Below are 19,432 nucleotides of genomic sequence, written 5' to 3' on the forward strand. Positions count from 1 at the left end.
TTTACTATGCTACTGTCCTTCAGATCTCAGTTTAGGTATCACTAGCATAGCACTAAGCATTTTATATCCATGTCTTATTTAACTCTCAAAACACACCCTCCCACCGCCCCAGGTAATTATTTATAGCAGTATGAGATTTCTTCTTCTTCTTCTTTTTTTTTTTTTTGAGATGGAGTCTTGCTCTGTCACCCAGGCTGCAGTGCAGTGACGTGATCTCAGCTCACTGCAAACTTTGCCTCCCAGGTTCAAGTGATTCTCCTGCCTCAGCCTCCCGAGTAGCTCGGATTACAGGTGTGTGCCACGACGCCCAGCTAATTTTTGTATTTTTAATAGAGACAGAGTTTCACCATGTTTCCTAGGCTGATCTAGAACTCCTGACTTCGTGATCCACCCACCTTGGCCTCCCAAAGTGCTAGGATTACAGGTGTGAGCCACTGCACCCAGACCCTTTTCTTTTCCTTTAGACATGAGGTCTCGCTCTGTCACCCAAGCTGGAGTGCAGTGGCTCCATCTTGGCTCACTGCCGCCTTGACCTCCAGGCTTTCTGCAATCCTCCTGCCTCAGCCTCCCAAAGTGCTGAGGTTACAGGCGTTAACCACCATGCCCAGCCTCTTCCCTTTTTGTAGATGAGAAAACTGAGGTGCAGAGGCATGAAGCAATTTACTTAAGAATACACAGCTAAGAAACAGTAGCACTAGGATTTAAACCTTGTCTCACTGAGTTCAAGGAGTTGAAGTTCTTTTTTATTTTTATTTTTTGAGATGGAGTTTCATTTTCGTTGCCCAGGCTGGAGTGCAATGGTGTCATCTCAGCTCACCGCAACCTCCGCCTCCTGGGTTCAAGTGATTCTCCTGCCTCAGCCTCCTGAGTAGCGGGGATTACAGGCATGAGCCACCACGCGTGGCTAATTTTTTGTATTTTTAGTAGAGACTGGGTTTCTCCATGTTGGTCAGGCTGGTCTTGAACTCCCGACATCAGGTGATCCGCCCACTTTGGCCTCCCAAAGTGCTGGGATTACAAGGGTGAGCCACCACACCTGGCCAGAGTTGAAGTTCTTAACCCTTGTGCTTCTGGACTCCGTAAGACAATAGGGAAGGGATTCCGTCTCTTCACTCTTCCTCCCATGTGCTGTTGGGCCTTGGACAGCTGTTTTCTTCACTTGCTTTCAACAGCTCTGCATGGAGACCATCAGATGAGGTCAGTGACTCATCCCAGAGCATTCCTGCTGGGTGGCTCCTGGCTGTAGCCCAATCCTGGGTCCAATTCCCTGTTTCCCCAAACATTCTATAGAGGTTGCCCCAGTATCTGAGAGGGAGAACCTCATTACAGAAAGTGTGAGATTAAGACAGGCTGACATGACATTTTTTTTTTTTTTTTTGAGACCGAGTCTCTCTCTTGCCTAGGCTTGAGTGGCACAATCTTGGCTCACTGCAACCTCCTGGGTTCAAGTGATTCTCTTTCCTCAGCCTCCTGTGTAGCTGGGACTACATGCACATGCCACCGTGCCTGGCTAATTTTTTGTATTTTTAGTAGAGATGGGGTTTTACCATATTGACCAGGCTGGTCTCAAACTCCTGACCTCAGGTGATCCACCCACCTTGGCCTCCCAAAGAGGTGTGAGCCTCCTCGTCCACTGACATATCTTTAAGCATGAAATTTTTTCAAGTTTCCTGCTTTATTTTATTTTGTTAGAGAGAGGGTCTCATTCTGTCACCCAGGCTAGAGTGTAGTGACACCATCGTAGTTCACTGGAGCCTTGAACTCCTGGGCTCCAGCATTCAGCCTCTCTAGTGCCTGGGACCACAGGCGTCTACCATCACACTTGGCTAGTTTTTGTAAGTTTTTATAGAGACTGGGTCTCTCTATGTTGCTCAGGCTGATTTCAAAATTCTGGTCTCCAGTGATCCTTCTGCCTCGGCTTCCAATAGTGCTAGGATTACAGGCATGAGCCACTCTGCCTGGCCCAGACATGCTTTATTTTTAATATCCATGCCAACTTTGCATTCTTCTGACTAACATATCCTATTTTATTTTATTATTTAAGAAAAAAGAGGTCGGGCACAGTGGCTCATGCCTGTAATCCCAGCACTTTGGGAGGCTGAGGTGGGTGGATCACCTGAGGTCAGGAGTTCAAAACCAGCCTGGCCAACATGAAGAAACTGTTTCTACTAAAAATACAAAAAAAATTACCTGGGCATCGTGGCTGGGCGCCTGTAATCCCAGCTACTTGGGAGGCTGAGGCAGAGGAATTGCTTGAACCTAGGAGGCAAAGGTTGCAATGAGCCGAGATCACCCCATTTCACTTCAGCCTGGGCAAAAGAGAGAGACTCTGTCTCTAAAAAAGAAAAAAGGAGTGTTCTTTACTAATCCTCAGGTAAACTGAGGCTCAGAAGAGGCTCCACGCTCCATCTTTGGTGATGGCTGCTTTTCCCTGGGGGTGTGCATGTCACCCACAGTTGGAGACTCCCCAAGATGGTAGGATTTGTTCTGCTGGGAGCACATGGCTGCTTTTCTCAGAAGATCTTCAGCTGTCTCTATGCATCTCTGCTACTAACCCAATTCCCTGGGGCCCCTGCCCGTCTCCTGCTGGGTGTTGCCACCTTCTTCCAGCATCCTCTGTGTTCTGAACCCCATGCCCCGCACCCTCTCCTCAGGGTACACCATGACATGGCTGCCCTCCCGGGAAAATACTTGGCTGCTGGCCTCGGGAGCCCCTCGATACCAGCATATGGGCCGAGTGCTGCTGTTCCAAGAGCCAGAGGGCAGAGGACGCTGGAGCCAGGTCCAGGCAATCAATGGGACCCAGGTGAGCACAGCCCGAGGGCATCTGCAGACCAGGGGCTGGCGGGACACAGGTCACACTCTCTGCTGTCCTTTGAACGCTCATCCACTTACCATGTGGCACACCCTATGTAAACACGATCATATTTGTCCCTCATAACACAGAGGTAAGCCCTGTCACTTCCCTTTCTAGTTTAAGAAGCTGAGGCCGGGCGTGGTGTCTCATGCCTGTAATCCCAGTACTTTGGGAGGCCGAGGCAGGTGGATCACAAGGTCAAGAGATCAAGACCATCCTGGCTAACATGGTGAAACCCCGTCTCTACTAAAAATACTAAAAAATTAGCTGGGCGTGGTGGCACGCCGCTGTAGTCTCAGCTATTCGGGAGGCGGAGGGAGGAAAATCGCTGGAACCCAGTAAGCAGAGGTTGCAGTGAGCCGAGATTGCGCCACTGCACTCTAGCCTGGTGACAGAATGAGACTCTGTCTCAAAAAAAAAAAAAAAAAAGAAAGAAAGAAACTGAACCTCAAAGAGCCCACCTTGTCTTAATGCACATAGACTAGGGGTGGATCCAGGACTGGAACCTGCATTTGAGGGAGTGGCAGAAGATGAGCTCGGTACAGGTATCTCCCTGCCAGCCCCTGCTGTTCCCACAGGCACTTCTCCAGACACCTGCCTCTCTCCACAGATTGGCTCTTATTTCGGTGGGGAGCTGTGCAGCGTGGATATGGACCAAGATGGGGAGACGGAGCTGCTGCTGATTGGCGCCCCGCTGTTCTATGGGGAGCAGAGAGGAGGCCGGGTGTTTATCTACCAGAGAAGACAGGTGGGGCCAGGATCTGGAGCTAAGGGGTAGGAGGAGAAGGTTTTCCCTGTCTGGCCATGTGGTGATTAAACTTTTAGAACAATAGACAGGCAAGAGTGAATCCTCACTGGTGAGATACTGTGTACAGGGTCCAGTGACAAACTTTTTTTGTTGAGGCGGAGTCTCACTCTTGTCACCCAGGCTAGAGTGCAGTGGTGTGATCTTGGTTCACTGCAACCTCCACTTCCTGGGCTCAACTGATTCTCCTGCCTCAGCCTCCCAAGTAGCTGGGATTACAGGCACCCACCACCACGCCCAGCTAATTTTTGTATTTTTAGTAGAGACGGGATTTTGCCATGTTGGCCAGGCTGGTCTTGAACTCCTGACCTCATGTGATCCACCCACCTCAGCCTCCCAAAGTGGTGGGATTACAGGCGTGAGCCACTGCGCCTGGCAGGCAGCGCCAAACTTTTTATAGATCACGACCTCACTTTCCTCATGACCACCTGCTGAGATCCCACAAGCTTTATTTTATACATAGGAATTCCTGGGGTGCAGTGTCTCACGCCTGTAATCCCAGCACTTTAAGAGCCTGAGGCAGAACAATTCCTTGAAGCCAGGAGTTCAAGACTAGCCTGGGCAACATGACAAGATCCTGTTTCTACAAAAATAAAAATAAATAAATTACAGTTAAAAAGTTAGTCAGGTGTGATGGTACTTGCCTGTCATCCCAGCTGCTTGGGAGGCTGAGGTGGGAGAATCACTTGAGCCCAGGAGTTCAAGGCTGTAGTGAGCTGTGATCATCCCACTGCACTCCAGCCTGTGCGACAGAGCAAGACTGTCTCAAAAAAAATTATCAAAAAAAAAGTATATATATATAAACGGAAACCCCAAGGCTCAGTAAGGGGATATCTGAAGCCACAAGGTAACACAGACAGCAAGAGGTTGGCTGGTGCTTGAACCATAGTTATCTGACAGCCCCGTTCGAATTCTGCGAGGGACCCCGTCTTATATTTCTTTAGCGTTCTTCACTCAGTTGTTCTGTGACAGCTTGCTGAGTAACTTGGGTGTGACCTGTCTCTTGCTACTTCCTAGTCGGGGTTTGAAGAGGTCTCAGAGCTGCGGGGGAACCCCGGCTACCCGCTCGGGCGGTTTGGAGAGGCCATCACCGCCCTGACAGACATCAATGGCGATGGGCTGGTGGATGTGGCTGTGGGGGCCCCTCTGGAGGAGCAGGGGGCTGTGTACATCTTCAATGGAAGGCATGGGGGGCTGAGCCCCCAACCAAGTCAGGTGAGGTACCCTGCCTGCCAATCACATTCCAGTTTTGGGTGTCCGAAGCCCCCAAGCCCAAACCCCACTCCCCAGCCCAACCCTTCTCTCCTTCCAACCTGCCTCTCTTCAGCTTAGCGGGAATTTCTCTCTTGCTCTCAGCGGATAGAAGGGACCCAAGTGCTCTCAGGAATTCGGTGGTTTGGACGCTCCATCCATGGGGTGAAGGACCTTGAAGGGGACGGCTTGGCAGATGTGGCTGTGGGGGCTGAGGGCCAGATGATCGTGCTGAGGTGAGACGGGGCTCCCGGGTCCCACCTGATGACCCCAGCTGTTATCCTTTGTTTTGTTTATATATTTTTTATTTATTTATTTAGGGTTTTTTTTTTTTTTTTTTTTTTTAGAGAAAAGTTCTTTCTCTGTCGCTCAGGCTGGAGTGCAGTGACATGATCATAACTCACTGCAGCCTCAAACTGCTGGGCTTAAGCGAACCTCCCACCTCAGCCTCCCAGGTAGCTGGGACTACAGGTGCTTGCCACCACACCTGGTTATTATTTTTTTTTTTGGTAGAAATGGGGACCTGCTGTGTTGCCCCAGGTGGTCTCAAACTCCTGATCTCAAACTATCCTTTCTTCTCAGCCTCCCAAAGTGCTGGGATTACAGGCAGGAGACACTGTGTATGATCTATTTATTTTTTTAATATATGGTCTTCCAGGCCGGACATGGTGGCTCATGCCTGTAATCCCAGCACTTTGGAAAGCCAGGGCAGGTGGATTACTTGAGGTCAGGAGTTCGAGACCAGCCTGACCAACATGTTGAAACCCCGTCTCTACTAAAATTATAAAATTAGATGGGTGTGATGGTGAGTACCTGTAATCTCAGCTACTCAGGAGGCTGAGGCAGGGAATGGCTTGAACCCAGGAGATAGAGGTTGCAGTGAACCAAGATTGCACCTTTTCACTCCAGCCTGGGCAACAAGAGAGAAACTCTGAACCCCACACCACCCTCCCCCCCAAAAAAAAGATACGGTCTTATGAGGTAGGCAGATCACTTGAGGTCAGGAGTTTGAGACCAGCCTGGCCATCAAGGTGAAACCCTGTGCCTACTAAAAATACAAAAAAATATAGCCAGGCATGGCAGGCACCTGTAATCCCAGCTACTCAGGAGGCTGAGACAGGAGAATCGCTTGAACCCAGGAGGCAGAGGTTGCAGTGAGCCAAGGTCGTGCCACTGCACTTAAGCCTGGGCAACAGAGTGAGATTGCATCTCAAAAAAAAAAGAAAAAAATATACAGTCTTGCTACTTTGCCCAGACTGATCTCAAACTCCTGGGCTCACAGGATTCTTCTGCCTCAACTTCCCAAGTAGCTGGGATTACAGACATGGGCACCACACCTGGCCACATTCTCTGTGCAGTTACTGTGTGCCAGGCCCCGTGCAGATGTTTTGTAGGCATGAGCTCATTGGGTCTTCACGAAGCCCTGTTAGGTAGGTTTACTTTTTATAGAGCCTTCATGTCTCACTCCAGGTTGAACAGAGGCCATCAGTGATGGAACTGGGATGCGCACCCAGGGCTATCTGACACTGAAACCTCATAGAGAAGGAATATCATGGGATCAGGAAAAGCATAGCTTTAGAACATGGTGACCTGGAATCAAGTTAAGCCTCTGCCATTTACTTCTGGGATGCTGTTACTCCAGTCACTTAGCTGCCTTTTTTTTTTTGTAAACTCCACCTCCTGGGTTCAAGTGATTCTCCTGCCTCAGCCTCTCTAGTAGGCAGGAGCCCTACACCCTGCCCACTTAGCTTCTTGGGACCCATGTTTCCTCATCTTTGAAATGGTAGTGACATTTTCTGCCTTAAATCAGGCACTGGGGAGAGAGCTTATATGTTGGAAAATGTATAATTAAAAATTAGCAGGGTGTGGTGGCTCATGTGGGTAATCCCAGCACTTTGAGATGACATGTGGCAGGAGAATCACTTGAGCTCAAGAGTTTGAGACCAGCCTGAGCAATATAGTGGGACACGATCTGTACATTTTTTGGTTTGCTTTGGTTTTTTTTTTTTTTTTGAAACATTGTCTTGCTCTGTCGCCCAGGCCAGAGTGCAGTGGTATGATCTTGGCTCACTGCAACCTCCACCTCCCAGGTTCAAGTGATTCTCCTGCCTCAGCCTCCCAAGTAACTGGGATTACAGGTGTGAACCACCACACCCCACTAATTTTTTGTATTTTTAGTAGAGACAGGCCATGGCTGGTTTTGAACTCCTGACCTTAAGTGATCTGCCCACCATGCCCAGCACTTTTTTTTTTTTTTTTTAATACGCCAGGTATGGTGGTGCATGACTGTAGACCCAGCTACTTGGGATGCTGAGGCAAGAGCATGACTTGAGCCTGGGAAATCGAGGTTGCAGTAAGCTGTGATCATGCCAATGCACTGCAACCTGAGTGACACAGTGAGATCCCATCACAAAAAAGCAATACATAGGGTGAGCGCAGTGGCTCACGACTATAATCTCAGCACTTTGGGAGGCCAAGGCAGGCAGATCACGAGGTCAGGAGTTTGAGACAAACCTGGCCGATATGGTGAAATTCCATCTCTACTAAAAAAAAAAAATTAGCCAGGCATGGTGGCACATGCCTGTAGTCCCAGCTACTTGGGAGTCTGAGGCAGGAGAGTCGCTTGAACCCAGGCGGTGAAGGTTGCAGTGAGACAAGATCGCACCACTGCACTCCAGCCTGAGCGACAGAGCGAGGTTGTCTCTAACAATAACAACAAAAAGCTGGAATTTTTTATTATGAAGCATAATAAAATTCATGCAAGCATCCTCAAAGGCTAAAATGTAAACATGAAAGTAACTGAGTATGATTTCCCTTCCTAAGAGCTTACTCTTCATGGAAAATGGGTCAGAAGCTGCGAGAATGCACTGGGAGCTCTAATCATCATCATTACTGGCCAGGCGTGGTGGCTCACACCTATAATCCCAGCACTTTGGGAGCCCAAGGTGGGAGGACTGCTTGAGCTAAGTTCAAGACCAGCCTGGACCACATAGGAAGATCTCTTCTCTACAAAATTTTTTTTAAATTAGCCATGTGTGGTGGCACATGTGTGTGGTCCCAGCTCCTTGGGAGGCTGAGATGGGGGGATCACTAGAGCCTGGGAGGCTGAGGCTGCAGTGAGCTGTGATCATGTCACTGCACTCCAGCCTGGGCAAAAGAGTGAGACTATATCTCAAAATAAATAAATAGAAAGTATCATTATTATTTTTCTCAAGAGGAGACAGTGACATGTTGAGGTCTGCTTTAGGGAAGGAGAGTTCTCTGGGCTCTGCGGGCAGAAGCCCACATCTGAGGGGGGCGTGCGGTTGGGATGGAGGGAGAGACTTGGTTGCTTTCTGCCCTGCAGCTCCCGGCCCGTGGTGGATGTTGTCACCCTGATGTCCTCCTCTCCAGCTGAGATCCCAGTGCATGAAGTGGAGTGCTTCTATTCAGCGAGTAACAAGATGAAGGAAGGCATTAATATCACAGTCTGTTTCCAGATCAAGTCTCTCATCCCCCAGTTCCAAGGTCAGAGCTCTCCTCCTGCTCCCCAGGGCAGCTGCCACCCCAAATCCATGCTTACGGCCCCAGGATCCCCCACCATTCAACTCCTGCCTTTTCTGCCCTGCCCAGGCCGCCTGGTTGCCAATCTCACTTACACCCTGCAGCTGGACAGCCACCGAACCAGAAGCCGGGGGTTGTTCCCAGGAGGGAGACAAGAACTCAGCAGGAACATAGCTGTCACCACCAGCATGTCCTGCAATGACTTCTCATTCCATTTCCCGGTAAGGGAGTCAGTCCCAATGCTCTGGGATGAGCTGCCTGCAGGGGCAGGATCAACTCTGTCACTATCCGCTGGGAGACACATTACTTGATCCCTCTGTGCTGACGCTTCTTCTCCTGTGCAACGGTAGTAATAACGCCTTTAGCATATTTTGTTCTAGTGGGTTTTTTAAAATGTTTTATATTATTTATTTGAGACAGAGTCTCCCTCTGTCACCCAGGCTGGAGTGTAGTGGCTTGATCTTGGCTCACTACAGCCTCCACCTCTCAGGTTCAAGCAGAGGCTGTCTCAGCCTCCCGAGTAGCTGGGATTACAGGCACCTGCCACCACACTGGCTAATTTTTTTTTTTTTTTTTTTGTATCTTTAGTAGAGACAGAGTTTCACCATGTTAGCCATTTTTATAGAATATTCAGTCGTCGTAGCATTTCATTATTTGCCAGGTACATATCATGCATCCCAGAAAAAGTTGTGTTTTTTGTTTTATTTTGTTTTTTCAAGACAGAGTTTCACTCTTGTTGCCCAGGCTGGAGTACAATGGTGAAATCTCCGCTCACCGCAACCTCCACCACAGCTGAGTAGCAGCCTCCCGAGTAGCTGGGATTACAGGCATGCACCACCACGCCTGGCTAATTTTGTATTTTTACAAAATATCAGGCTGGCCTTGAGCTCCCAACCTCAGGTGATCCACCTGCCTCAGCCTCCCAAAGTGCTAGGATTACAGACATGAGCCACTGTGCCCAGCCAAGTTTTTTAAGTTTTTAAATTAAGTCTCATGTATGGTACGTGGCAAAAAAAAGTTTTTAAAAGGGTTTAAACAGGGCTGTCACAGTGGCTCAGGTCAGCACTTTGAGAGGCTGAAGTAGGTGGATCGCTTGAGCTTAGGAGTTCAACACCAACCTAGGCAACATAGCGAGACCCCTTCTCTACAAAAAAAAATACAAAAAAATCAGCCAGGCTTGGTGAAATACACCTGTATTCTCAGCTACCTGGGAGGCTGAAGCAGGAGGATTGCTTGAACCCAGGAGGTGCAGGTTGCAGTGAACTGTGATTGTGCCACTGCACTCTAGCCTTGGCAACAGAGTGAGACTCTGTCTCAAAAATAAACAAAGTTTAAACAACTTCTGAAATACCCAGATTCAGTTGCTTATAAGCAATCCTGTGTAAAAATGAAATTGATATCAAATTATTATGTTCTCTTAAATATTTCATAAAAGGCTGGGCACAGTGGCACATGCCTGTAATCCCAATACTTTGGGAGGTTGAGGCAGGTGGATCACTTGAGGTCAGGAGTTCAAGACCACCCTGGCCAACATGGTGAAACCCCGTCTCTGCAAAAAATACAAAAAGTTAGCCAGGTGTGGTGGGAGGCACCTGTAATCCTAGCTACTCGGGAGGCTGAGGCAGGAGAATCACTTGAACCCAGAGGTGGAGGTTGCAGTGAGCTGAGATCGCCCCATTGCACTCCAGCCTGGGCAATAATAGCAAAACCCCATCTCAAAAAAAATTTATACAAGACAGTATAGGATTGGGGCATAAGAATTTGAAGTTTGTTTTAAACTTTTTGTTTTTGAGATGAAGTCTCACTCTGTTCCCCAGGCTGGAGTACATTGGTATGATCTGGGCTCACTGCAACCTCCGCCTCCTGGGTTCAAGCAATTCTCCTGCCTCAGCCTCCCACGTAGCTGGGACTACAGGCACGCACCACCATGCCCAGCTAATTTTTGTATTTTTAGTAGAGACGGGGTTTCACCATGTTAGACAGGATGGTCTTGATCTCTTGACCTCATGATCCACCCGCCTCGGCCTCCCAAAGTGCTGGAATTATAGGCATGAGCCACCGCACCCGGCCCATTTTAAACTTTTTATTATGGGGAATGTGAATCATATAAAACTAGAAAAAAATAGTTTAATGAATCCCAAGGCCCTCATCACCCAGTTTCAATGATCAAATCACCTTCGATTTCATTCAAACCTCCGCTAAGTGCCTCTCTGCCCCCTCGAATTCCACCTCTTACAAGATTTAGACATTTTAAACATAAATTTGCCAGAAAAGAAAGCAGTGTGACATGGTGGAAAGAACCTGGACTTCGGATTTGGACAGATTTGGGTTCAAATCTTGACTCTGTCACTTCCAGTTCATAGGACAATTGTGCCATCTTTTCAGTTTTCATTTTCTTTTTCTTTTTTCTTTTCTAGAGGTAGGGGAGGGAGGGAGGAAGGATGAAAGAGAAAGAGAAAGGAAGGAAGGAAGGAAGAAGGAAAGAAAGGAAAGAGAAGGAGAGAGAGAGAAGAGAGAGACGAAGGAAGGAAGGAAGGGAGAGGGAGGGAGGGTAGAAAGGAAGGAAAAGAAGAAAAGAGAAGAGAGAAGGAAGGAAGGGAAATAAAAAAAGGAAAGGAAGAGCTTTTTCTCCTTATTATAAATGTTGGGGTAATAATACCTACCTCTTGGGATTAGTAGAAACTTTAGGTGAAAAACAATTTGAGTACCTACAGAATGCCAGTGTCAGGCATAGGTAATAAAAAGTGACTAAGACCCAGCCCTGCTCTCAAGGAACAAAATTCTACAACTAGGATATTCTGGTTATTCTGGAATTTTCTTATGTAAGCTTTGATAATGACTGCCTATGTCAAAGATTCAGAGGCTTCTGTTAAGACACAGTGGGAAAAAGTGCTGGGATCGATTAGTGATGTCTGCTGGGGAACTGGGGCGGGGGATGACACCTGTGCTGAGAAGCCCCCTGGGCAAACACCTGCTATGTAGCCAATGGATTTTCACTACTGGTAGGGTCTTAGACAAATAACTACCAGAATTTCATCATTTGTAAAATGCTGACAAGGTATACATCTAATTGGAAGTGTGGTAAAGGTTAGATTCATGACACAGGCTGTATTCTTATCACCCTCAGGTATGTGTTCAAGACCTCATCTCCCCCGTCAATGTCTCCCTGAATTTCTCTCTTTGGGAGGAGGAAGGGACACCGAGGGACCAAAGGGCGGTAAGAAGAGATGGCTAAGAATGGTGCAGAGTTTCTCAGAGAAATCCATTTGGCAAGAAGCGACCATCTAATGGCCAGGCAGCTCACTCCTTTAATCCCAGCACTTTGGGCAACTAAAGAGGGTGAATTACTTGAGGTCAGGAGTTCGAGTGACCTCAAGTCGAACAGTTGGCCAGCCCAGCCAACCGTTCGATGGTGAAACCCCATCTCTACTAAAAATACAAAAATCAGCTGGGTGTGATGGTACACTTGAGGTCAGGAGTTTGAGACCAGCCAGGCATAGTCAGACTCCCTTTCTAGAAAACATAAGAAATTAGCCGGGTGTGATGGTGCACCCCTGTAGTCCCAGCTACCCTGGAGACAGAGCAGGGAGGATCACTTGTGCCCTGAGGGTTGAGGCTGCAGTGAGCTATTGAGCTACGATTGCACCACTGCACTCTAGCCTGGGCAACAACAAAGTGAGACCCTGTCTCTAAACAAGAAAAAAAAAAGAGCCAACCCAGTGTGGTGGCTCATGCCTGCAATCCCAGCAATTTGGGAAGGCTGAGGCGAGTGGATTGCTTGAGGCCAGGAGTTCGAGACCAGCATGGCCAACGTGGCAAAAACCCTATTAAAAAAAAGTTCTATACACACACACACACACACACACACACACACACACACACATATTTTTGAGACTAAGTTTTGCTCTCATTACCCAGGCTGGAGTGCAATGGCACGATCTTGGCAACCTCCGTCTCTTGAGTTCAAGCCATTCTCCTGCCTCAGTCTCCCGTGTAGCTGGGATTACAGGCACACACCAGCATGCCCAGCTAATTTTGTATTTTTAGTAGAGACGGGGTTTCTCCATGTTGATCAGGCTGATCTCAAACTCCTGACCTCAAGTGATCCACCTGACTCAGCCTCCCAAAGTGCTGGGATTACAGGTGTGAGCCATTGCACCTGGCTTACTAAAAATATTTTTAATAAATCAGCTAGGCGTGGTGGTGCATACCTGTAATCACGGCTACTCAGAAGGCTGAGGCAGGAGAATCGCTTGAACCTGGGAGGCAGAGGTTGCAGTGAGCAGAGATTGTGCCGCTGCACTCCAGCCTGGGCAACAGAGTGAGACTTGTCTTAAAAAAATAAAAAAAGAGCTGGCGCGGTCACTCACGCCTGTAATCCCAGCACTTTGGGAGGCCGAGGTGGGTGGATCACAAGGTCAGAAGATCAAGACCATCCTGGCTAACACTGTGAAATCCCATCTCTACTAAAAAAAAATACAAAAAAAATTAGCCAGGCATGGTGGTGCACGCCTGTACTCCCAGCTACTTGGGAGGCTGAGGCAGGAGAATCCCTTGAACCCAAGAGACAGAGGTTGCAGTGAGCCGAGATCATGCCACTGCACTCCAGCCTGGGCAACAGAGCAAAACTCTGTCTCAAAAAATTAAAAATTAAAAAGCAGTAAAGAGCTGCCACCAGAGTACAGCTGCGCAAGTGCTGTGGGCTGAGGCAGGGGAATGAGGCAACCCTGGGAAGGGAGCTGGCTCCTGGGCAGGGCCAACCACAGCCAGTCCAGTTGAGCTAAGCTCCTGCCCCTCCATTCCTCCTTCATGAGGTCTGCTGCCTCAGCTAATCTCTCCTCTCTCCATCCTGCCCACTCCCCTTGCTCGACAGGGCAAGGACAGACCACCCATACTGAGACCCTCCCTGCACTTGGAGACCTGGGAGGTAAGACGGGAAGAGGGGCAGGCAGAGAGGCCTGGGGCCTGGTCCCTCCTGGTCTGAGCCTCTTACTCCTTTCTTCTTGGCCTTTCAGATCCCTTTTGAGAAGAACTGCGGGGAGGACAATAAGTGCGAGGCAAACATGAGAGTGTCCTTCTCAACTGCAAGGTCAGTAAGGCCGCTCCACCTCCAGCCTCCCATCCACTCTGTTTTAAGACCCCCAGCTCCACTCACCAGATACGTCATTTGGAGACACCGCTTCCCTCTCTTGGGCCTTAGTTTCCTTTCCTGAGAAATTCAAGGCTGAACTCAGTGGCTCATGCCTGTAATCCCAGCACTTCAGGAGGCCAACCAAGGTGGGAAGACTGCTTGAAGCCAAGAGGTCAAGACCAGCCTGGGCAGCATAGCAAGACCCTGTCACTACAAAAAATTTAAAAATTAGCTGGGCACGGTGGCTCATGCGTGTGTTCCCAGCTACTCAGGAGGGTGAGGCAAGAGGAACACTTGAGCCCAGGAGTTCGAGGCTGCAGTGAGCTATGATCATGCCACTGCACTCCAGCCTGGGCAACAGAGCAAGACCATGTCTCTAAAAAATAAAAAAGAAATAAAGTAAAAAGCAAATCCTTCATGGAACTCCCATCAGTCAGCAGTAAATGAGATTGCAAGAATTGCAAAACTGAAAGGCTGGGCATGGCCAGGCGCAGTGGTTCACGCCTGTAATCCCAGCACTTTGGGAGGCTGAGGTGGGTGGATCAACTGAGGTCAGGAGTTTGAGACCAGCCTGGGCAACATGGAAAAACCTTGTCTCTACTAAAAATACAAAAATTAGCCGGACATGGTGGCACCTGCCTGTAATCCCAGCTCCTCAGGAGGCTGAGGCAGGAGAATCGCTTGAACTCAGGAAGCGGAGGTTGCAATAAGCTAAGACTGCATCATTGCACTCCAACCTGGGCAACAGAGCAAGCCTCTATCTGAATTAAAAAAAAAAAAAAAAAGGCTGAGCATGAAAGATGATTGGTTTTGATTTACTTCTTTCTGGCCCACCAGATCCCTCAGTTCTGATATTCCCTACCCTGATCCTGCCTCCTCCATCTTGGACCCTAACTTTTCGCTGATCATCTCCCACAGATCCAGAGCCCTGCGTCTGACTCCTTTTGCCAGCCTCTCTGTGGAGCTGAGCCTGAGTAACTTGGGAGAAGATGCTTACTGGGTCCAGCTGGACCTGCACTTCCCCCAGGGACTCTCCTTCCGCAAGGTGGAGATGCTGAAGGTGGGTGAGAGGACAGCACCAGGCGTCTGTTCTGCTGTCGCTGCGCTCTTCTTTGAACCCCAGGTGGCCAGGGCAGCCTGAACACATTAGACAGCTGTGGGTGGACAGGGGTCTCAGGGTCACATCTGGGTTCCCAGCCTAGAGCTGTATGATCTGATGTACAAGGTTTTACCCTCAGGCTGGGCATGGTGGCTCATGCCTGTAATCCCAACCCTTTGGGAAGCCAAGGCAGGAGGAGCACCCGAGATCAGGAGTTCAAGACCAGCCTGACTAACATGGTGAAACCCTGTCTCTACTGAAAAAATACAAAAATTAGCCAGGTGTGGTAGTGTGTGCCTGTAGTCCCAGCTACTAGGGAGGCTAAGGCAGGAGAATCATTTGAACCTGGGAGGCAGAGGCTACTGTGAGCTGAGACGGCATCGCTGCACTCACTCCAGCCTGGTTACGAGCAAGCCTCCATCTCAAAAAAATAAATAAATAGATAAAGACAGAGTCTCACTATTTTCCCCAGGCCAGTCTCAGGCTCCTGAGTTCAGGCAATCTGCCCACCTCAGCCTCCCAAAGTGCTAGGATTACAGGTGTGAACCAGTGAGCCCGGCCAAATTTCCTTCCTTTTTAAGGTTGAATAATATTCCATTTTATGTATAGACCATATTTTGCTTCTTTATCTGCTGATGAACACTTGAATCATTCTTATACAGCAACACTGAATGCTTCCTTGCTGGATGTGGTGGTGTGCACCCCCAATTCCAGCTACCTGGGGGGCTGAGGTGGAGGAGTGCTTGAGCCCAGGAGTTCGAGGCTGCAGTGAGCTATGATCACACCAGGGCACTCTAGCCTGGGCAACAGAGCAAGACTCTGTCTCTACAAAAAGTTAAATAATTAGCCAGGTGTGAAGGGTGTGCCTGTAGTCCTGCTACTCAGGAGGCTGAGGTGAGTGGATCACTGGAGTCCAGGATTTTGAGGCTGCAGTGAGCCATGATTATACCGTTGCCCTCCAGCTTGGGTGACAAAGTGAGACTGTCTCAGAGAAAACAAAACAAAACAAAACAAAAAACTGGGCTGGGTGTGGTGGCTCATGCCTATAATCCCAAAACTTTGAAAGGCTGAGGTGGGCAGATCACCTGAGGTCAGGAGTTCAAGACCAGCCTGGGCAACATAGTAAAACCCCATCTCTACTAAAAATACAAAAAAATTAGCCAGGTGTCGTGGCGGATGCCTGTAATCCCAGCTACTCGGGAGGCTGAAGCAGGAGAATCGCTTGAATCCAGCAGATGGAGGTTGCAGTGAGCAGAGATCGAGCCACTGCACTCCAGCCTGGATGACAGTGAGAGACTCCATCTCAAAAAAGAAAAAGAAAAAATAACTGGAGTCAAACAGTTCTGTGTTCAAGGTCTTACGGATCCCTGCTGTTACTCAGTGATGACGCCGTGGGAAAGTCCTATTTCCTCATCTGTTTCCTTCCCAGTCTGAGACTGAAATCTGTCCTTGACAAGATTGGGATGAAGATGAATGGTTTCATAATGCTTGGCCCAGGAGCAGGCCGATTTTTAAAATGGTTACTGAATGTATAGAGGTAGTAGCATTTTAAAAACTTCACACTAGTCTCTTCTGATCGTACCACACTTTACTGAGCGGTTGTTATCTCTTTGAACTGTTTGAGCACTTCAGTTTTCAGCGTTATAAATAGTGTTGCAGTTAGCCCCCCACCCAACTTTGATTTTTGAGATAAGGTCTCACTCTGTCGCCCAGGCTGAAGTCTAGTGGCACAAGCATGGCCCACTGCAGCCTCAGTCTCCTGGGCTCAAGTGATTCTGCTGCCTAATAGCTGGGATGACAGGCATGCCCCACTATGCTCAACTAACTTAAAAAAATTTTTGCAGGCCACGTACAGAGGCTTACGCTTGTAATCCCAGCACCTTGGGAGGCCAAGGCAGGCAGATCACTTGAGCCCAGGAGTTCAGGTGCAGCCTGAGTAACATAGAGGACTTCATCTCTACTAAAATACAAAAATTAACCGGACATGATGGCACATCCCTGTGGTCCCAGCTACTTGGGAGGCTGAGGCAGGAGGATTGCTTGAGCCCAGGGTTCAGAGGTTACAGTGAGCCAAGATCACACTACTACACTCTAGCCTGGGCACAGTAAGGCTCTATATTTAAATTTTTTTTTTTTTTGTAGAGATGGGATCTTATTGTTGCCCAGGCTGATCTTGAACTCCTGGCCTCAAGTAATTCTCCCACTCAGCCTCCCAGAGTGCTGGGATTTCAAGTGTGAGCTACCTGACCCGACCTTGCAGTGACTATTTTGTACTAAGCCTCTGTCTGCAGCCCTGATTCTTGGACCCTTTCCCTCTGAGAAGGTGCCATGACAGGGACAGAGCCCCTGAGCGAGGTGGGCCTGGAGGGCTGGTGGCCTCTGAGGGAACCTTGGCCTTGCTCACTAACAAGCTTGTTCCCTCCTTTCACTCCCAGCCCCATAGCCAGATCCCTGTGAGCTGTGAGGAGCTTCCTGCAGAGTCCAAGCTTCTGTCCAGGGCATTCTCTTGCAACGTGAGCGCTCCCATCTTCAGAGCAGGCCGCTCCGTAAGTGCTTCAAGTCTCCAGGGACCAAGCAGCCTAGGGGCTCTGAGCTGGCAGAGGGGAGGGAGCTCTTGTCTCAGGAGGAGGGAGCGGGGGATTGTCGGGAAGGGCATACCTCGCCCCTACTCTAAGAGAAATGTATGTGAAGCTGTTTTGTGTCATGTTTGAGAACCTGGACTTTGGAATCGCAAAGCTGGGATTGGGTGATTCATTTTGTGACCTTATAGACATGACTTAGCCATTTGGAACCTCACTTGTCTCATCTTTACAATGGGTAGAATCCTAGCTCAGTGCTTGGGGTGCAGTGAGCACTTGATAAGGGGTCCCTGAGATGATAGTGATTGGATGTGGGGGCTGTGAGGTGCTCAGGCTGCCCCTCAGCCCCTTCCATTTCCATTCCCCTCTCCTTCCCTGCCAGGTTGCTATGCAGATGATGTTTAATACACTGGTAAACAGCTCCTGGGGGGACTCGGTCGAGTTGCACGCCAATGTGACCTGGTGAGCAGGCCCCGCCCACATCCCTGCCCTGGTCTCAGACCTGGCCAAGCCCTTCTCCTAACTCTGGCCTCTTCCTTGCCCCAATGCAGTACCAATGAGGACTCAGGCCTCCTGGAGGACAACTTGGCCAGTACCAGCATCCCTGTCCTGCACCCCATCAACGTCCTCATCCAGGAGTAAGTCCTTCCCTGCAGACGGCCAGTCCTCACCTCCCACCACAGCCTCCCCACCTAGGGCCCCGATTTTGCCCCCTGGGGCTCTCCTTCTGAACCTCCTTCCTTTCCTAGAGCCCCCCCGGGTCATCAGAACTGATTACAGCCACAACCCTAACAGTTTTCAACATTCCAAAATGTGGGGGGCCTGGAAGAGCTGGAGGAAGGATCAGCATTTACTGATGGAAGAAAAAACTCACTGAACACTGAAAGTATATCAGACTCAGGGCCAGCTCCACCGCGAGGTTGCTGACATTCCCTGGAACCCTCAGCACCTCTGTGAGGCAGCTGTGCTTCTTTCCATTTTACCAATGAACAAGCTGAGACTCAGAGAAGGCCAATACTCACTCAAGGTCCAACAGCTGGTACTAAAGCCAGGGTCTCGGCCCCAAAGCCTCAGCGAAGCTCCTGACTGTTTTAGTCACCCTAGATTCTCTCCCCTCCTGGGGGCCAGCAGTGCCAGGGAAGATAGGAGAAAAGTTATCACAATACCCCTTGCCCTCAGGGAACTTATAGTCAAGTTGGAGAGACCAAACTCATGCACATACAGTCAGTGACTCTGTGCAGGAAGGACCCATGGGGATCGCTGGTTGGGTGTGTCACCGAACCTGGGTCTGGCTGCTTATTACTTGAAAGCCAAATTCAAGGGACAAGAGTTGGTGGAAAGAAAGGCAGGTTTATCTGGAGAGCCAGGCAACTCAGAAGATAGTGAACTAGTGTTCTAAAGTACCGTCTTTAATGTTAAGGGTAGGGGGAAGAGGAAGGGGTTGAGATCAAGAGGTAACTGAGGAGCACAAACATCTGGACACCGAAGAGGATACATGGAGGTTGGGAATGTCTTAGTCCTTGGTCAGGTCACAGTGCTCCTAGAAACCTTTAACAAAACATAGTTGTTCATATATGTCCCCTTTAATGCCAGACTTAGTTTTAAAAACTACCTGATTGCTGTTTTTTGCATATTATCTCGGTGCTCTAAAATTATCCTAGCCTAGGGGCAGGATGGGTAAAGACCTCTTCAACAAAGATGGAGGACATTATATCAGTTTTTTGCTATTAAAAAAAAAAACTCTTACAGGTTTTCTTGCTTGTAGAGAAGGAAACTTGGACAGGTGTGGTGGTTCACACCTGTAATCCCATCCCTTTGGGAGGCTGAGGTGGGTGGATCACTTGAGGTCAGGAGTTTGAGACCAGCCTGGCCAACATGGTGAAACTCCATCTCTACTAAAACACAAAAAACAGCTGGGCATTGTGGTAGTGGGCGCCTGTAATCCCAGCTACTCTGGAGGCTGAGGCAGGAGAATCCCTTGAACCTGGGAGGAGGAGGTTGTAGTGAGCTGAGATCGTACTTTCGCCTGGGTGACAGAGCAGGACCCTGTCTGAAAAAAAAAGGAGGGGGGACTCAAAAAGTCAAGTGGCTTTTTCCAGTTGGCTCAGTGACAGAAGGACCAGGAAGGATGGAGACAGTGTCTGAGCCCAGATCTCCAGTGCTTTTT

The 19,432-nt window shown here is 49.1% G+C and overlaps 1 protein-coding gene across 4 annotated transcripts in view; it reads left to right on the forward strand.

Annotated features, from left to right (window-relative positions):
* ITGAL (integrin subunit alpha L) overlaps positions 1-19,432 on the forward strand; it is a 49,921-nt gene that overhangs the window by 19,494 nt on the left and 10,995 nt on the right. For 3 of the 4 annotated variants that reach the window (XM_032243200.1, XM_032243202.1, XM_032243203.1), the window contains 13 exons: positions 2,655-2,806; positions 3,468-3,605; positions 4,680-4,877; positions 5,019-5,149; positions 8,260-8,420; positions 8,526-8,677; positions 11,584-11,673; positions 13,330-13,383; positions 13,472-13,545; positions 14,506-14,647; positions 17,122-17,232; positions 17,648-17,727; positions 17,817-17,903. In XM_032243200.1, coding sequence (XP_032099091.1) covers positions 2,655-2,806; positions 3,468-3,605; positions 4,680-4,877; positions 5,019-5,149; positions 8,260-8,420; positions 8,526-8,677; positions 11,584-11,673; positions 13,330-13,383; positions 13,472-13,545; positions 14,506-14,647; positions 17,122-17,232; positions 17,648-17,727; positions 17,817-17,903 — 1,570 coding nt within the window. The remainder of the gene's footprint in view (positions 1-2,654; positions 2,807-3,467; positions 3,606-4,679; positions 4,878-5,018; positions 5,150-8,259; positions 8,421-8,525; positions 8,678-11,583; positions 11,674-13,329; positions 13,384-13,471; positions 13,546-14,505; positions 14,648-17,121; positions 17,233-17,647; positions 17,728-17,816; positions 17,904-19,432) is intronic. The other variant, XM_032243201.1, reaches the window with a different exon arrangement.

The sequence above is a fragment of the Sapajus apella genome, unplaced genomic scaffold (assembly GCF_009761245.1).
Source record: "Sapajus apella isolate SASKATOON/1434 unplaced genomic scaffold, GSC_monkey_1.0 scaffold51, whole genome shotgun sequence".
NCBI lineage: Eukaryota > Metazoa > Chordata > Mammalia > Primates > Cebidae > Sapajus > Sapajus apella.